Source organism: Pongo pygmaeus, chromosome 3 (assembly GCF_028885625.2).
Source record: "Pongo pygmaeus isolate AG05252 chromosome 3, NHGRI_mPonPyg2-v2.0_pri, whole genome shotgun sequence".
NCBI lineage: Eukaryota > Metazoa > Chordata > Mammalia > Primates > Hominidae > Pongo > Pongo pygmaeus.
In genome coordinates, this window is record NC_072376.2 from 176,409,691 (window position 1) to 176,429,774 (window position 20,084).

General features: G+C 38.6%; 2 protein-coding genes across 4 annotated transcripts in view; one reads left to right on the forward strand and one right to left on the reverse strand.

Moving 5' to 3' along the window:
- NPY1R (neuropeptide Y receptor Y1) overlaps nt 1–20,084 on the reverse strand; it is a 20,640-nt gene continuing 556 nt past the window's right edge. The window contains exons 1-3 of one of the 3 annotated variants that reach the window (XM_054486319.2): nt 8,504–8,807; nt 1,890–2,739; nt 1–1,790 (exon numbers count right to left, since the gene is read on the reverse strand). In XM_054486319.2, coding sequence (XP_054342294.1) covers nt 1,338–1,790; nt 1,890–2,588 — 1,152 coding nt within the window. In that variant the 5' untranslated portion in view covers nt 2,589–2,739; nt 8,504–8,807 and the 3' untranslated portion in view covers nt 1–1,337. Of the gene's footprint in view, nt 1,791–1,889; nt 2,740–6,720; nt 7,612–8,503; nt 8,808–20,084 lie in introns of those variants that run through there. The other 2 variants (XM_054486318.2, XM_054486320.1) reach the window with 2 other exon arrangements.
- NPY5R (neuropeptide Y receptor Y5) overlaps nt 19,911–20,084 on the forward strand; it is an 8,102-nt gene continuing 7,928 nt past the window's right edge. The window contains exon 1 of the mRNA XM_054486315.1: nt 19,911–20,019. The gene's annotated coding sequence lies outside the window, so the exon portion shown is untranslated. The remainder of the gene's footprint in view (nt 20,020–20,084) is intronic.

Below are 20,084 nucleotides of genomic sequence, written 5' to 3' on the forward strand. Positions count from 1 at the left end.
TCAGAAAAAGCAAAAACAATATTGATTTTAATAAAATGTCCGCCCTTTTAAAATCAAACACATTTAATACTTTATCTGTATAATACATTGAAGTATGTCTTGTTCTTTAAAATATAGTTTCTCCAAATGATTCTGAGGCTCAATCATGATTACAAGATACATGAAATTAGGCACATTAACATGACACAACTATTCAGTAATCTTTACAGTGCATTATTTATAAGACGCCACAAGTCACAGTTTATACAAGTTAAAATGTGCTATATGAAGTATTTGCAGTTTTTGTGTATTTTTCCCTGCTAGGTGAAGTGAATATTCTTTTAACATTGTACCTTGGTGTTACCTCCTTTGAAAGATGGACATTGAAAGTTAAAAATCAGTCACTATATAGGCACTGCTGTATGGAAAACACATTTTGTGTTTCTATATATTGTAAGCGGAAATGCCTTTTGAGTACATATTTATGCCAGAAAGCTTGACAAACACTGAACAGTCTGTAAAAAAAAAATGGAAAATCTCTTGACCATCAATTCAAATAAATATAATTTAACTATTTGCAGGAATACTAATTTACTTTATTAAATTAATTACTCTGAAATGCTCTTGTTGTCAGGTACCAAAATAGTTTTGAAGTTAGGGAGCTGCTTTCTCTCTTCATTCCTGTGGGTGCCCCAATTCTCTGTAATATTTGCAGCTGAGAAGTATGTCTTTTTATTCATTTTTAAATTTTCATTTAAGTGACAATCAATTGGGAGCAAATTAAATCCTCCCTTAAGGTAAAAAAAAAAAACCACCAAAAAACAGAAACCTCAAACCACTTCTGAATGACTTCAGACTATCTTTCAGTTCCTGAATGCTGCTTTGCATACTGTTACTATTGTAACACACTAAAATGATGCCTATCATAAAATAAGGATGGCCCAATCTGTTGACAATCTAATCTAATCTAATCTAATCTAATCTAATCAAGATGACCCAATCTAATGACAGTATTGGATGGCAAGTACTTCTGAAGTCAGTTAATAGTAACACTTTAAAGAAATTTCATTCCAATAAGTATAGTATAAAAGTCTTTATATTATATGCATAAATTCACAAAAAGCACTTCAAAGATGTCTGGTCAAAACTATTTCCAGAAGACCCCAAAGCCCACACCTTTTGTTCCAAATGTAATTATGACAACTACAACAAAAGTAGTAAAAAGCAAGACAAGAAAATCTTAGTCATTTTCAAATGATTTCAACCCCATTCCTTGGGAGAACAGGTAATCAAAGTATGTTGCAGGTTGTGCTTGTTTTTAAACAGATGTCATCCAGGACCATAGGCTATAAGTAGTTTCAGATTTTCTCATTATCATCATTGTTGATTTTTTTAAATGCGACTGGGCTTGCTTGCTTCAAAGAAGTCTTGGAAACATCTGTGTGCATGGTGGACATGGCTATTGTTTCATAATCATCATCCCGAGACCGGAAATCACAAAAGTTGAAGAAGAACTGCAAGTCTCTCTGGAAGTTTTTGTTCAGGAACCCATAAAATATGGGGTTGACACAAGTGGATATCATTGCTGTGAGGTGGCAGAGCAGGAATAACAGATTGTGGTTGCAGGTAGCAATGATCTGATGATTCCAATCAAACACAGTGTTAAAGATGGTAAGAGGTAGCCAGCAGACTGCAAACGCTACCACAATGGAGAGCAGCATGATATTGATTCTTTTGGTTTCACTGGACCTGTACTTATTGTCTCTCATCTTGTCCATCATGTTGTTTCTCCTTTTTAGGCGTATATATATCTATGGAAGAAAAAAAAGTTTAAATAGAAACACTCATTTGATGAGGAATTCTGTGTAAAGAAGGTAAAAATGGAAATGATAGAAAAAAAGTTTTCTTACCTTGAAGTAGCAAATAAATATAAAACAAAGTGGACCAAAATACTGCAGCACCAAGAGGAGAGTGGTATAAGACAACCTATGAGAGTCCGATGGAAATTGATCAAAGCACACGTATTTGTCTTTGTACGCATCAAGTGTTACATTTTGGAACGGCTCATCAGTCATTACTTGGTAGATCAGGAAAGGCAAAGAAGAAGCCACAGCAAGGACCCAAATCACAGCAATACCTACATAAGCATGTCTATTATTTGGTCTCCACCCTCGAGGGTTGATTATCAGCTGATGTCGTTCCACAGCAATGAGAACCAGAGAGAAAATGGACACAGTGATTGAAACACATTGCACAAAAGGATTCAACTTACACATCGCCTCACCAAAGACCCAGTGGTCCATTAAGGTGTAGACAAATGTAAAGGGGAGACACATGATGGCAACAAGCAAGTCTGAGAAGGAAAGGTTCACAATCAGGATGTTGGTAACATTTCTCATCTCCTTTTGTTTCAAGATGATTATGATCAAGGCCAGGTTTCCAGAGACACCAAGAATGATCACAGCTCCATAAGCAAGAGCTAAGGTAAATATCATGGCCAAGGGCAGATGACAATCATCATTTTCAAAAGCCAAAAGCTGGGCATTCTTCTCTGAGAAGTTAGAGTGGACTGAATGATTTTCAACCTGGGAAAATAATGTTGAATTCATTTTGATTGGTTTGGTTGTTATAGATTATTTTAGACAAATGGACAGTATGTTTCTTCAAAGCAGGTCAACTGTTCAGCTTATTCTTATTCGCCATATTGGAATCCATTTACCAAAATTATTCTGAATTCTTCATTCCCTTGAACTGAACAATCTGTAAAGAGAAAATGACCAATTGCATTACTAATTTTATTGAGGGCAGTCAAAATGACTTCTGACTCATAGAACTCTTAAAAGTGAAAACACTGAAATAAATAAACAAAATATAATCTTGTAAACATCTAAAATAGCAGAAATGGTGAAAACATACTGAATAAAGAAAAAATAAAATTTTTAATTGGACTTGCTTACAGAACAAGTCTTAGTAAAACATAATGGTCCATAAGTTAGTAAGGAATATATAAATCTTATGCCCCAAGTCTTACATAAACAGTAATAACAGCACATTCCTAAACATTGTAAGAATATGAATGTATAAAAACCACTTAATGCACAGATTAAAACATAAGAAAAATAAAAAAACAAAGCAAAACAAAATAAATTACCTAATTCTTCCATATGCTATAGAAATGGAAGAATTGGTGTCAAGGTCAAGTTGTAGCAATAGCTCCACCATACATACACTGGACTGCTTTTTAGGGCAGATGTTATTCAGCACAAGCATATTCAACAAAAGATGATCACTATAGTGAAATATCAAAAAACTTTGCCATGAATGACTATTGAGAGACTAGACAATGTTTAATCCGGAAAATACTTAGTAGGAATGGTGCAGATGTCTTCTCGTATTTTAATGGGTAGCATGTAGAACACAGTGTTGATCTTAGAATGTTACATCTAATTGTATGTACAAGTTAAAAGTAGGACCAAGAGGTGCACATTATTTTTTTAAATCACATCGTTGTGAGGAACAAAAGTTTAATGAAATGGAATTATTTGCCTGCAAATCTAGCAAGTGTTCCATATACAAATTTTATAACCACCATATGAAAGACCATTTCAGAGAGTTCCTATATTGTGTAGGAGATTCTAACTTTAAGAGTCTGTTATTTTATTAATATGTTAGATGCTTTCAAGGATTTCTAAGGTATTCTTTATGTAAATATCTTCCCTACCCACCAGACTATATGTGTGTCCGATGCAAGGATCTAGATTTTAGTTGTAATTTTGGTTTTTCACGGCATTTTGTGATATATTTTTCTCTTATTAACAACACAAATCACAGACTTGTAGAGTTTTAAAAAGTTTGAAATTATTTTAAAAACTCCTTTTCAAAAATAAGTCTGATATTCCCTAGATTACTAAGTAAATATGTGAGACGGGGTTTCTTATGTTAATTAACAGGCCATCGTGCTTGTATTAAGAAACTGAATTTCATTCTTTTCTTCTTAAATAAGACCAATAAAGAAAATCGTGCAGAGTTACTTCCATTGAAAGAAAGATAAGAAACTTAATGAACAAGAAATGCATTCGCCTTTTACTTAATGCCTCTAATAAACCTTTCCTTTAATTTTTTTGCTTTCTAGAACATGAGGTTTTTTTTTTTATTATGAAACCATGATTTGGCCTTAAAAACTTAAGAAGAATAAAGTAAGGGTTGCTACAATGAAGTCAGAATGAAACTATTAAAGAATGGTAATGGAATGACTTCAGATATGAATGTTATTAGAAACGTGGCTCTCTCTTCCTCTACGCATCAACCTGTAATGACTCCCTAATACTTATGTGATAACCACACTTTTTCTCTCAAGAATTCCAAAGGCAGAGAGAATGATCAGTGATTGTCAGAGTTTGAAAACAATCTCAAAGGAGCAGTAATAACTTCAAATTATTTGGAAATCTCTTAAGAATTCAAGAAAATTTAGCATCATATTTCCTATTTAAGTTGCTATAGAGATATTTAACGTGACTTATCAATTAATTATAAGTTTTCCTTCATTATTTGAAGTAAAACTAGCAGAGCAGGGAAAAGCTTTTTATCCTTGTCACCAAGTACCAACAGGTGAATGAGGACCCTGGTTTGAGACACGTGAGAGAGAGAATACTAAGTACATTCCCCAGCCTGACACATTAAGACCTCTGCATTATACCTCTTGTCCACACTTTACTCTAATAATCCCAATGTGAATACACTGCTCTAGGCAGGTGAGTCTGTTCACAGTCTACCAAATATAGCTCTGTGTCTCCACCTTTGCCATTCCTCTTGCTGGGTGTTCTCTCTGTCCCACCACCAATCCAAACTCTACCCATCTTTCAAAGCACCATTTAGTCCCTAGAATCCTTAGTTGGTTCCTCTCATTTTTAATATAACATCTTTGAGGTAGGCATTGTGCATACTTCATAGTGCCTTGCAAGTATTAGATTTAGAACGAAACTGTGTTGACTGATATAACTGATGCATGGTTGGAATAGTAGGTTCTTGGGTAAATTAATCCTAACATCAATAGCTCAATTCCATCATAGTCCTTGAACAGGCAAAATGTATGCTAATCACAACAGCTGTGCTCCTAGGTCATGTATATAGGGGAAAATGTTACACTTTATGTAAAAAAAAATTTCTGAAAGAAAATTTATTCATTCAACAAATATTAATTAAACATTTATTTTGTGTTAGGCATGGTTTTACTGGAGAGAATGTGACCTTTTCACTGAGCTTCTAGTCTTGTGGGCAGAGAAAGACAAGAAAAAAATTAGTAAAAGATATAGTATGCTAGAAGATAATAAGTATTATGAAGTAAAACAAAGCAAGAAAGAGGGACTGGGGCCGGGCGAGGTGGCTCACACCTGTAATCCCGGCACTTCTGGAGGCCGAGGCGGATCACCTGAAGTCAAGTTTGAGATCAGCCTGGCCAACATGGTGAAACCTTGTCTCTACTAAAAATACAAAAATCAGCCAGGCGGAGTGGAGCACACCTGTAGTCCCAGCTACTTGGGAGGCTGTGGCAGGGGAATTGCTTGAACCTGGGAGGCAGAGGTTGCAGTGAGCCAAGATCAGGCCACCTCACTCCAGCCTGGGTGACAGAGCAAGACTCCGTCTCAAAAAAAAAAGAAAGAGAAACTGGATTTGGGGGAGCTGCAATTTATTACTTGACTGTAAAAGATGGCCTCTGACTGTCTGAGAAGAAGGCATGTAAGTTAAGACCTGAGAGGAGTGGTGAGTAGGGAAGCTACGCAAGTATCTCAGGGATTGCATCCCATATGGAAAGAACAAAAATCCCTAAGGCCCGTGTGTAACTGGTGTGCTAAGTAGCAATAAGAAGTAGGTTAAATAAGGGAGGGACTCTTAGGAAATTAATTGGGAAGGCTAAAGAGAGGGGTACAGACTGTAGAGCCTTTTTTTTTATGGTCTTTGCCTATAATCCTGAGAGAGTTGGGGAGCCTCTGGAAAGTCTTTGGCAAAGGTGTGAAGTTTTATGACTTTTGATTTAAAATTACTATTCTAGCTGCTGTTTTCAACACACTCAAGGAAAGAGAAGAAATGGGGAGATTCATTAGAAAGCTAGTGCAATAATTTTGGTGAGAAATAATAGGGACAGAGACCAAGATGTATACCATGGAGAAAAAGAAACAGAAATATTCTATCCACTGACTGATTTTGGCAAAAATGAATACATATAAGAATTCACACAGACATCAAATTATTGCAAAGTACAGGCTACAAACATAGCTTTCTTACAGATGAGTTCAGGTAAACGTACTGAAGCTCTAGTCTGATACCTTTGAAATTGTATTTAATAGGCATGCCCAATGAGGAAGCATTTTTCTTACTAGGTAGAAGTTAATTTAGCTATAGAGAAAATGAAAACTTTATTTTTTTCAGGTGTTTTCAAGCCTGTTTTACTAAGTGCATATTTGATAGTTATTCCAGTTGTGTAAACCAATTCTGCATTGGATAAAATGTGTATTTTCAGTTTACCTTAGTGTAATTTCAAGAAAGAATAACTGTCAGAAAATAACAATACTAAGAGAGAATTTACATACTTTATCTTTGCAAAAGAAAATAATTTGATATTTACTATTCTAATATAATTTGTAAAATAAGCTATGCAGCTACAGCAACTGCAAAAATTAAAGACTGTTAAATCTCAGTGTAGCTGCCATGTGCATACAGAGACAAAACAGAGACATTACATACATCACCAGTTGGCAAATTAGCCCCCTTGCAGAGGGAAATTTCCTCTTCTTTCTTCCCAGTTAGAATGCTGGCCTTTCATTGCTTGCTCTTCGCAGTGCTGTTACTACTTGAAAATATAGCTCCCTGATCATAACCTGCTGCAGATAAATTTTTTCAAATACTCAGGATTGGCTGTTCACCTCACTTGTGTTGGAAAAGAAATGTCAGCCTTGTTACATACAGCCTCCCAAAGTTACTGCTAGCTTATCTAAATGAATTACATAATTCTCTGCTCCTTCCTTGCTGGGGAGGGCTTGTTCAACAGACTGCTGCCTTAAGACAATAAAGACTAATAAAGTAGTAGTCACGGAAGAGCACTCAGTCTAGTCCTGGGTGGGGAACCTGGTCGGGTTAGCTTTCTGCTCCCTCGCTTGCTTCGCCGGAGAGCCGGCCCAGGATCGAGAACAAACAGCTACTGCTTTTCCGTTCCAGACCTGACAGACAAGCTCCACATGTCCCCTGCCTGTGTGTGCCATCCCGCCCGTCATGCTTTCTCATAGGATGGGGAGTGGGGGAAGCAATGCGTGCTCTAATGTGTGTGTGTGAGTGTGAGTGTGTGTACATGGAAACACACTCTCTTTTGCTCCTCTCTCCCAGGTTTTTCCTGTGCTCCAGAAGTTATCAAACAACGAAATGGGAAATGGGACATATTCAGTCAAAATTCCTGTTGGCACGCTTACCCACCCACCTTTTTCATATTGCGTAACTAGGTGAATCGCCCAAAATTTACTCCATTCCTGACTGCCTACTACACACACACACTCTCTATCTCTCTCTCTCTCTCTCTCTCCCATCAGAAAACCTTTCTACCAGTGATAAGAGACTAGCAAAAGAGAAAAGATACAAACAACCAAAAACAAGCAGATCCCAAACCGAAGTCAATTCTCTCTCTTTGGCCCAACATCAGACCTTAAAACATTCTCATCTCTCTAGTCTACCTGGGAACCAACGGCACACCCTATCAAGACACCTCCACCTCCTGTCCATTCCCAATCTCCTAACCCAGCCACGTTCCATCATTACTTTTCTAAAAGAAAGAGCTAAAGAGTTCCCTGATTAGAACTCCAATGATTAAAAGCTTCGGGTGTCTATCGGGGCGCAGCGCCACACTCGAAGCGCCCCGTACTGCGGTGCGCGGCTCGACTGCAGCCGAGACGCGCGGAACCCGCAAGTGGGAGTGGGCTTGCGCGCTGGGGTCCGCGCCGAGGGCTACTCCCACCTCCGCCAGCTCCCAGCCCGACACCTGCCGCGGGACCCGGGCGACGTTGGGCGACGCGCCAAGCTCCCCCTTCTCCGGCTCATCCCAGCCCGTTACTCCGCGAAAACTCCGGTGCGGCCAGAGCCAGCGCCTCCAACCAGCTCAAGACACATAAGGAAAATGAGCGGGTGCGGGATAGACGAACTCGGGCGCCTTCCCACTGCCTCTGCCTTTTAAAGAGAACCGCGGTAGAGGAAAACTTGGATCCCCATCCAGAAATTCCCCGGGAGCAGGTGGTGGGAAAGCCCGAACTGCGCGTAGGGTACCCTCTCCTTTCACCCGCGTCGGCCCCATATCCTTCGGCAGGAGCCCGCGAACGGTCCGGTGATTTGGAGCAACCTGCGACCTGCCTGCACTGGAGACCCCACCTTGGTCCCCCAGAGCCAGTTTCGGACACTCGCATCGTTTTTCTTCCCCTCTCATCCTTCACCTTGTCAATGAGAGATTTCGCAGAAGTCTCTGGAAAGGCATAAACCCGCAACTTACCCTCTTTGGAATTTGTCTTTTTCGCTCCTGCTTATTAAAGAAGGAAGGGTGGGAATGGAAGGCAGCAGAGTGGGGAAGATCCGCTGGTATTTCTCCTGCTCAGATCCTAAAGATTGATGAAGCTAGGAAGAGACGCCTCCTTAAAGCCGAACTCCACCTCATCCTGGATCACGTGACGGCGTCCCGCGAGTAGCGCCTGAAGCTCCCCCAACCCCACAAACACCTCACAAAGGTGCACACTTCGGGGAAGCATTGCCTAGGAATTTTGGAAAGAAAAGCAATCCAACAGAAGCCACACATTATTCGACACAGACGCCCCGCGCAGGGGAAATGAAGCCCTAATCCCCACAGTCCTTGACTCCGGGGAACGCAGGGCAGTTTCCCGAGGCTTGAAAAAGTCGGTGCCACTGTGCTTTTCTTTGTTTGCAGGTCAGTGCCATCTTGTGGCCGAAGTCATACCCGGCTAGAGAGCTCGAGCGCCAGCCCAAACCAGGAATCAAAGCGCTCGCTGGGAAACATGAAATTCGCCACAATAATGGCACTAATATTTTCTTTTGCTTTCTTTTGTGACGCTCAAATAACTCTCACGCCAGTGCCGAGAATTTGTTTTCTTCAGTTTATAAGTGAACAAAGAGAAGACCTTTAAAAAGCCAAAGCAGTCAATCGGCCCTCCTTTCTTTGGCCCACTGAGAAAATGCATTAAGTCAGATTTGTTCCCGGCGCTTAGCAGCTTTTTAGTTTTTTTAGGGGAGAACCATGAGCTGAATATTTCCCTGGTGGTCTAAAAGAGTCAATGCAATTTTCTCGGTGATTAGTACTACAGTACTGAACATTATGAAGAAAAAAATAGAATGTACACCGAGTACGTTGAAGGCGGCCAACCCCATCGTGGTGCCCGACGATTCAGGCCAATTACTGACACACTGATCTTAGATGTTTTACCTGATTCTATTCTAGTTTCAAAAGTCAAAGTTGTAAACACACACATACACACACACACAAATTATGTAGACGATGAACTGATGCAAATGAGTAGAACTTCTTCCAAATAAAATTGTTAAAAATAAGAAGTCTTTCTAATAAAGAGATAGGTCACTGCCCAGAGAATTTATAAAGATTTCATTACAAAAAAATTCTAATGGCAGTCTTTCTTCTAATTAAAATCAAAATAAAATTCCAAGACAAATGGACTCATCTGAACTTTATACTGTTAAAAATCGTTTTCTTTTTCTGATTGTTAGGCTGAATAAACATATTTAAGGTTCAATATAAGCTCATTTATATAGATAGTGATGAACACAATCTCTGGATGTTTTTCCAAGAAAGCTTTCCAAAATATGTGTCACTAGACATATTTTTATATAGTTGGAAAGGCATTGTAATCAAGAATTAAAATGTTATGATTATGTAATGATTGTACTATTATTGTATATCAACAGATATAAGCATACATATAAAAATCTCTAATGGTTAAGCAGAGTAAAATGACAACATAACAGATTCATTTATATACACACACACACACACACACACATACACACACATACTTTTTTTTTTTTAACCAAGGCACAATAATTTTTACCAAGGCACAATTTAGGAATTTCAACTCTTTCAGGGAAGAATAACTAATATTCATTCAGGTTTCTATGCATCCTCTGTCTACTCTATTGCCTTAAGTCACATTCTGTTCTTAGAAGGAAGTTTTCCCCATGGTTTTGATCATCAAATTGGCTATCTTTAGCCTGCTATAAGAATTACAAATGAAGTAATTTAATTCTCTACAAAGAATATATTTTTATGTAGAAACTTTTATTATGTCAGCAAATATTTTGGACTTGAGAATATAATTTGGACTCAGGTACTATGCTTTCTCTATTTCCCAAGAATACTAATGAAGCATGTCTGCAAGCGGTCTAAACTATTATGGCCATTGTATTTTATCATTTTATTAACTCAATTTTTATGAAGTGTTCTCCCTAAGGAAAATTTGTGAAACTGCATTCTTGAGTTATTAATGTCAAATACCAATCTTGGAAAGATCATTTGTCTCAAAGACTCTTTTCTATGACAACTTTATGATACAAAGAGAAGTTCTGAAATGCTCAACAGTGGCTGGGGGCGGTGGATCACACCTGTAATCCCAGCACTTCGGGAGGCCGAGGCAGGTGGATCATGAGGTCAGGAGTTCGAGACCAGGCTGGCCAACATAGTGAAACCCCATCTCTACTAAAAATATAAAAATTAGCCAGGTGTGGTGGTGCGCATCTGTAATCCCAGCTACTCAGGAAGCTGAGGCAGGAGAATTGCTTGAACCCGAGAGGCAAAGGTTGCAATGAGCCAAGATCGCACCACTGCACTCCAGCCCGGGCAACAGAGCAAGACTCTGTTTTGGAAAAAAAAAAAAAAAGGAAATGCTCAACAGCAAAATTATATAATTCTTTAGGAATACAATTTACTAGGATTCTTTCCAATGTGAAAAACAGAGAAATTAGGCATAGTCCAATGGCCAAACACAACATAAAATTCTCCAATAACGTGATCTTATAGAAGATTTAAAATATGCAAAGTAGTTTGAATTTCTTAGAAAATACTTATTAAAGAGTTTCCTCATTCCAATTTTAAGATCATTTATTTTTCTACTCTTCAGTGAATAATCAGCTGCATACTTTCCTATCTGGGATTCAAATTAGATAAAACTTCATCTTTGCTAGGGAGAATGTTTTCTTTAATTCTGTATATTTCTTTCTGTAGTTTCATAACAGCCTGACCTATAAACCAAGGGGAATTACGTTAATGACCTAATCTCATGTTCTCTTGAACAACAGTCTTGCTCTGTGATATAAACTGAGGGATAGGATCTACTCATTAAATTTCTGTAAATCTAAGTTTTATATTCCAAACAATGGAACAAACTTATGGCCTGGCTCAGCCTTTAAATTCCATGATTCAGTAACTGTTTAAATAAAAGTGTGACAATATGCTTGCTACTGGAATTGAAACACACTAATTACTTTACTAGTCTTCTGAGGAATTTCTGCTACAAGGGTTAAAGTTTCTGAAATGCTATCAGGCCTTGATACAGGTAAATTATCATGAATTGTCACTCAGAAGAAACTTAATAGGCATTAACACTACACGTGAAAACTAAAATGTATATGACATTGATAAGGGAGTAATTCCATGGGGGGTAGAACTATGATGAAGCACGTCAGTGAATCAGTTCATATTCTATGAATTGATTTTGTGTCAGGATTTTCCTTCTTTCTGTGACTTACCTGCTGCATTTTTTTGGATCTTTGATGCCCAAGAATGTAAGGCACAATTTTATTTTATGGACCACCAAGAAAAAAATGTTTTCAGTAAAGCAATGGCATACCATCAATAGCCAATGAATATTAAAATATTAAAATGCTTTTTAAGCCCACATCTTAAAGCCAATGAAATATAGTTGGTAAAGAGTTTTGACTTAATCAGCACAATCAAATAGTCAGTACAATCATTTTATTCATCTGACTTTTGGAGAGCACTAACTAGCAGAAAAAAAGTGATGATTAATTTAGTTAAAAATGTGAGTATACAAGTGCACAGACAATTCAATGATCTCCTTTGTGCAGAAAACACGCAATACTATTTGTGGATTTTCTCTTGGTCTTGATTTGAAATGTGAATGCCTTTCAGTAAAGTTCTCATATTGTTACATGGGCTGCATATTTCGGGGCATTTTTAAAAACTCTGTCACAGTAAGGCTCTAGACAAGTAGGATCTTAAAATTTAGTAAATAGCCAAATCTTTTTCTGCATGCCTCATACTATCAGATACCCTTTACATATTCAAAAAAAAGTGTAATGTTAACATTATGTTTTTACTATATGATATAATGAAAGGAACTTTACCACTCTTACTATTATTGTCTGTAATAATTATTATTACTATTCCCTTCATATCTTCTTTTGAAGAGACAAAATAAAAACAGCTGGTAAAAAGAATAAGTATGAATGTCACCACAACAGCTCTCATCATCTGTGACAAACATCTCTAATTGTTCGTCTCGCCCCTGACTCCCACTCCCCAAAATCTCAAGCTTGGTATTAGACTTTCTCACAGCACAACACTTCAGATGGCCAATGTCAATAGATCAGACTTGGCCTATGAAGAAAAGCTATGAAGGTATAATTTTTTCTAAAGAAAGGAGAAAGTTAGGCTGGGTGCGGTGGCTCATGCCTGTAATCTTAGCACTTTGGGAGGCCGAGGCGGGTGGATCACCTGAGGCCAGGAGTTCGAGACCAGCCTGGCCAATATGGTGAAACCCTGTCTCTACTAAAAATATAAAAATCAGCCAGGCGTGGTGGCATGTGCCTGTAATTCCAGCTACTCAGGAGGCTGAAGCAGGAGAATCACTTGAATCCGGGAAACAGAGGTTGCAGTGAGGTGAGATTGCACCACTGCATTCCAGCCTGGCAACAGAGTGATACTCCATCTCTAAATAAATAAACAAATAAGTAGGAGAAAGTTTTTTTTTTTTTTGTACACTTACATAATAGCACAAGCAGGTGCATGCAAAAGTGGCATGAAATGTTCTGAGGCATCATTTTGCTAAGGTAAGTATCCTCCTTTCATTCCTTTATTTAAGGTCTAGCTATTGTTTCCTTTCCCCAGATACAAATACATCTAGAAAGAGTACACATATCTAAGGGTGGTCAATGGTATAATATGACCCATCTGATCTTATGAGATTGTTTAGCTGCCACTCTCCGCTAGCATAGCATGTAGGTTAAAACTCAACTGTGCACATTATTGCAACTACAAATTCGAAACCTTCATTGAGCCTTAAATATTACCCAGAAATGCCTTGGCTTGGGAGATTACCAATCTCTCTCCTCTTAGAAGCTATTTTGAAATCCCACCCCTCTCCCAGCCTCCTACCTCATACCCTCAGTCTCAACGGACTCCTTCTTTTTGGGATAATTAAAGGCCATAGGGTATTTACCCCCTAACTTTCAAGTCCTTCCTTTAGGCAATAGTTCTCCAACCCAGCTGTTTCAACCCCAGGCTTTGAGTAAGCCTGTCCCGCTGAGGTGTCCCAGCTGAGGCCCCAAGCACCATGTGACAGACAAGCCATCTCACTCCGCTCCTCTGAGGTGCTATCCCACCACGCAGCCCATGAGCATAAAATCCATGAGTTGTATTCCACTAAGTTTGAGAAAGGTTTGTTAAACAACAATAAAATAACTATAATACCTGTTCAGTCAACAATTCACTTTTCTTAGCTTAGGACTAAAATAAAGACCAAAACAAAATTGCTCATCTCTTTCTCATAGTAACTCCCTTACTGGAGTCACATCTTCCCTAGCTGCTTCTCTTTCCTGGCAAGCTGCTTTGAGGATAAGGTACATATACTGTCACCTCATTTTTTCCTCAAATATGACCCACCTGAAACTGTTTCTGCCCAGGACACTAATGATCAAAGCCAATGAACACAATTCAGACTTTCTTGTATTTATTCTTTATGTAGCAATGGACTCAACTGAGCATCCACTGTTTCTGGAATCTTTTTTTCCTTTGACTTCACCAACTCCACACTTCAGGCTTTTCTTCATTAGCTGTTGCTCAGTCATCTCTCCCAAGATCTACTATTTCCATCTACTTCTGAGGCTTTTTTTCCCCCTAGGATCCTGTTATGCAGATGAGCGAGAGATGGCCCGTGGGTGATGGCCTAAAATGGTCCCCATACTGTTTGCTTCTTCACAGCAGGCTAAGGCCCTTAGTCCAAAGCCTGCCAGCACCACCTCAAAATCTCACGCATCTAATTGCTCTAAATATAGTCAAAAAGAAATTAATTTTAGCCCATTTAGAGCCTACCTTCTTAAATGCCCCATGAAACTCCACCCAACGTCTGCTAACGATAGATAAGACAAATCTTGTAGCTGTGAAAGACACCAAACCACAGCTCCCTTCAGAGGACTCTGACCCAGAGGCTCCCCAACTTGCTGCTGAGTGACATCACCCAGACATCTAAGTCTCCTCTCTACTTTCCCCTTCTTCCCCTTCTAGGTGGTACCCCACATCGTTGTCTCTAGAAGTTCTCTTGCTAGGAGGGACTACTCCTGTCATGCAACCTCCTGCAAGTGCCACCCAAATAAACTTGTGCTTTTAGTGGTCCTGTTTCTTCCTTGATCAACTCCCAAATTACCAGAATCCAGCAGAGATCCCAATCTTAATCTTCTCCTGTTTTCATTCTTAACACACAAATACACCCTCTGCTATCAACTACATGCTTGCATGTACATAACCCTCAATCTTTACCAAAAGTACGGATCCCTCTCAGGTTTCCTTGGACATTGTGCTTCTCTGTTCGTGGACCTGATCAGCAGCGTCATTCTTCTCCCTCAAGCCAGAACCTAAGAATCGTCCCACGTATTCCACTGTCTCTCACTCTCACTCACAAATCCAACTGGTCTCAGATTGCCATTGATTTTATCTCCTAAATATCTCTCACGTCTGTTCTTTCACCTCTATCAAGCTCTACTTATTTCTCTTCTAAATGGTCTAAATCCATCAGTTTCTTTCACAGCCATCCAGTCATATCAGCTTCCCAGTTTAAATCTTTTAGCTGCTTTCCGTATAGATGTCTCAAGTGAAGGGCCAAAGACATCCTTTTTAATCAACATTTTCAGTATCATCCTCTACCCTATACACTGCAGTCATACGAAACCATTTACATGATTCTGAATGCCTCACACTCTCTCACCTTCATGCTATTACAACACTTCTCGCTTCTCCATCCCCTCCATCTGCCTGGTTAACTCTTACCAACCCTTCACATTTCAGTTTAAGTGTCTTCTCAGCTATAAAGCCCTCTGTTACATCCCCAGTTTGTTTTTAAGAATGAATTACCCAGGAATATAAATAAGAAATAAACCTAGAGTTTATTTCAATTGCAGAACTTATCACATTGTATTGCCATTAATTATGTAGCTGCTCATATCTACAACTATACTCTGATTTCTTACTGACAGTGACTGTTTTCTTTTCATCTCTTAAACTTAGGAGCCTGGAAGGGTATCTAACACATCATAAGATACTGAAGAAGTTTTGTTGAAAGATTGAAAAACTAGGAATAGGGTAGGACTACAAAAATTTTGAATATCACAAATCAAGCCCATTTGTTCATCTCAAACATTAAAAAAGTGTCTTCAGCATTTGAAGCTATGATGAATGATTGCTACTTTATGCATATACATTTTATGCATAGTTTGCTTACTAATACACTCCTTCTGATGATCTGCCTCATATTTTTGGATATTCTTACGTGTTAGCTCTGCCTTCTCTATTAGGTATAAACTTGAATATGGACGCTACTTCCTTTGAAAATGCTTATAATGTCTACTTGAGGAATGGTCTCATATTTTTTTGTACCTGTTCAATAACATATTTTAATAGCTGTATTACCTGTGAGAATGATAAGACTAAGAATGTGGTAACATACATTTTGAAGAGCATATCATTCAACTTTTGATCCTGAGCTTACGCTTTGAACAGTTCTGTAAACATTCTTTTTAAAGATTAAAACAAACCAATATACCAAAAATAAACAAACTGTTTCCCTTTCATTTCCATTTAAATATAGTAAAGCTATATTTAGACTTATAATTAGATTTAAAATATTAACTACAAAAAATAGATAGGAAATGGAAACATTTTTAAAAATATTACAGGATACTTATCTTTTCTCAGAGGAGTTTTGAACTACAAAAGGAAATAATTGTATGGCCTATATATGGATTTACATAATAAAATGTTATATTGTCAAAGGAATCCATGTTCTCTTCTTGTACATATACATATATTTGTGCTGCAAAACCGAAAAACAACATAAAGAATGAAGTACTGATATGTAAGACAGCCATAACTTTTTGAAATGAATAAATGAAATATAGTTAATACTAGCTGCAGAGAAGAAAATGTGCCAATAATAATGGAAAACTTTAGCATCAGTATTTTCTTTGTAAATTTTAATGTAGAAGGAAAATAAACAATGCTTATGGCTATCAAATTTTTCTGAAGATCTAAAAAGATGATTTTTCTACACATATGTTTGTAATGCATGCTCATTAATGGCATAAAGTCGTAAGTAGTCAGGTCTCAAAGGGGACTCCAGATCTTCGATTCAAAATATTTCATTTTACAGGCAAAGAAAATGAAGACTGAAAAATCAAGTGCCTATCTAAAGCCACACCATTAATTTGAGATCAAGCCTGGCTACAACTCAGGTATTCTGATAAGTGTCTATTATAAAAATACGTATGTAATACATGAACATATAAAATATAACTGTATCACATCTATGTGTGTATGTATTTTTAACATGAGTATTTGCTAGTAAAAAGAATTATACATTCTTTCTGAAAATCAGTCACTGTTTTATGGTCTAATCATTAGAGCATCAAAAGGATAAATAAAGTGTTGCTTAAGGAGCACAGTATTTATCAGAAGTCAATAAAATGTTAATGATGCCCCCGTAGGACCTCACAATTATCGTTAAGTTGCCTGGGAAATGGACTCAATGTGCACAATACTTTGGGCTAAACTTTTTTTCAATAGCTTTTGGGTTTTTTTTTGTTCAAAAAAAATCATGTATTTCATAATAAGAAGTTAGCTCCTCATTTGAAGTCCTAAATATTGATTTATGTGACAAATTATTACTATTCCAAAGAAATCAGTGCAGCATAGAGCATCATAAAATATTTTTGATAACACATCTTTTAAGTATTAAGGATTTAAATTTACCGTGATAGAAAAAGTGGATGAAGAAACATTTACTCTTAAGGAATACAACGAAATTCTCAGAGAAATAAATGCATAAAGTAAAATAATACTGTTTTCTATAGTTTATTTACCTCTACTATTTCTATAACTAATGTATCAAAGTCAAATATCATTTGAGATTATACCAAAGCACTTTAGTAATTACTTTCCACAAATAGTAGCTGTTATTAAAATGCAACAGTAGCTTTGACAAAAACCACAGTCATGTTCCTCAGCAAAATATTACCCCAGGAATTGTTGGGTGACTGTTTTATTGTTCAATAATTTGCTTAGGAGTCCCAAGTAACCTTTAACTTTTACCTTTACAGATAAGCTATCTTTCGTAACTGATAATGAACTGTAATAACAAGGCAATAGCCAGTTTAATTTTGTAACATGCATAAAATCCAACTTAATTTCCCAAATGAGCATTTTATAAATAGTGAGTACGAAAAATACATAAAACAGAGGTGGACATTACTATTTCTGTTCTGGTATTCCCCTTCGCTAAGATGTTACTCCATAAAATAAAAATAAAATTATTATGTTCTACAAAGAGTAATGATGATCGGTCTCAAATGCCCCCTGGGAAATTTAAAGGTAAAAACACACTTATCTTCATATCTTCCTCTTTATGTAGCATATTGCTTAAATTTGTAAATTTATAATTTCCTCAAAACAAAAAAACTCTTAATAACTTGTCCACTCCAGGTGTCCTTAATACTGTGTATTGTCACGTGTATTTAAAGAAGAAATGCCAACTCCCTTTTTTGAGACTTGCCTGTTTGTGGGTGCAGTGGGAAGGGAAAATAGCCAGGTTAATTAGAATCTTTGTATCAATGGCAGGTGGCCTTTTATTTTCAATACTCTAATAACAGTGACTTCAACCTAAAGGTTCATATCATCAAAATAGAAAACAAATTTGTGGAAAAGAAAAAATAAGATTTGTTTCATACTTTTAATATGCAAAAGCCTGTAGCATAGACTAGTGTTTTGAAAGTCACAATGGGGTTCACTTGGAAGTTGTTTTAAAGACAATGTGTATTTGAAGTGTACATATTACAACTGTGCAAGAGATGGAAGGATAGAAATTTATGTGGCAATGTGTACTGCATTAACCGCAGAGACGGTGGAGTTAAGAAAGTCTAAAAACAAGCCTTATTTTCTCAAGGTCATCCCTTCTTGACACTTTCATCCCCTGCTCCTTATTGCAGAATCCCAGGTGCCTGCTCAGACGGCCTATTCTGTTAAGCTTTTGGTGAGAATATATTAATATTTCAGGAATAACACACAGAAGAATAAAATAGGAACTGTTTTTACTTGAGTTCTTTAAAAGCTCTAGGATGACTCTTTGACTGATGAAATGGCAATCTATACAGATCCCCTGAGTATTGAATGCTGAAATTCAGCAGAAAGGGGACACAAAAAATTTTCTTTGACCTCTGGTGTAACAGTGATGTCTGCCCCAGATGTTAGAATTACAAGTCACATTGCTCCCAAGGGGTACAGTTCTCTTCGGTTTATCCCACAGGACTCTACTCAGCAGGAGATGCTGTCTGTTACATAATAGTTCTCAGTATTAAAGGGTACAATAACTACACCCTTTCTCATGGTAAAGCTATGTCCAAAGACACATGGACATCTACCCAATGTCTCTTTTCTCCCTTCTTTCCCTCTCTTTCTCTCTCTCTCTCACACACACACAAACACACACACACACACGCGCGCGCGCGCGCGCCTAAAGTACCTGCCAACTAATGATTAGCTAAAAATAAAGCAAACCTGCGCAATACAGATTTGGAAACATTAGGGATGGAAATCATGTTGAGAAGGAACAGAAGGACAGGTTTTTTCTTCTTCTTTTGTGTGGGCTTTTTTCCCGTCTTTTTTTTTTTAACCTATGACAATTCGTTTTTAGCCCTTCGTCTTCTCTTTGCTATTGAATATAGCCTTGAGCAGCGTTGATTTCATTTCAGCTTCACTCCCCTGCTCCTGCCACTTGCCCACACCCACAGCTGCCACTCCTTGGAGTGGGGAAACTTCCCTTCTATTCTGCTGGGCTCATTACCGCAGACTCTGTTGCCTCTCCTGAACATTGGGTCAGCCTCCCCACCTCCACTCTTCCTTACTTCAAAAAGGTGCAAAGGAAGAGCAGTGTTTTGTTTTTCTTTTTTCTTTCTTTCTGTTTTTCATCACACCACCCCCCACCGTCCCCCACCCCAAACAAAGATAAAACCTGAGACTCGAAGCTTGTTCTCAGGAATACTAAGAACTTAGGGGCACAGCCATCCTCACACCAGTCCAAGACTTCTCAGAGTTCACTACACAGGGCTGGGGGCTGGACCGGCAAAACTCGATTTGCCAATCAAGTTAACTTGGTCGGCCTGGGATCCGAGGCTAGGGTGAAGGGACGATATCCCGGGGCCCTGTGGCTTCTCCCTAGAGCGCCCAAACAGCGGCGTAGGTCTGGGACGCCCCCGGCCCCGGGCTTTGGAAGAGGCTGGCGCGGAGCAGGCGCCTTGGAGCAGGGTCTCGGGGGTCCCTGGAACAGTCACGTGTTCTCGAGACGCCGTTAAACCCCCGCCCCCTCTTCCCCACCGCCGCCTCCAGGTGCTGCTCCTGCTGCTGCCGCCACCGCCGGGGTGCAGGAGCGATCGCGCTGGGCCGCGCTCCCGGGAGCCCAGGGCCTGCATTGGCCGGGGCGCCCCGAGGTACGGGCTCCCGCCCCTCCATGCCAACCCCTTTTGCGCCGGGTAGGCCTGCACCGAGGGGCCGT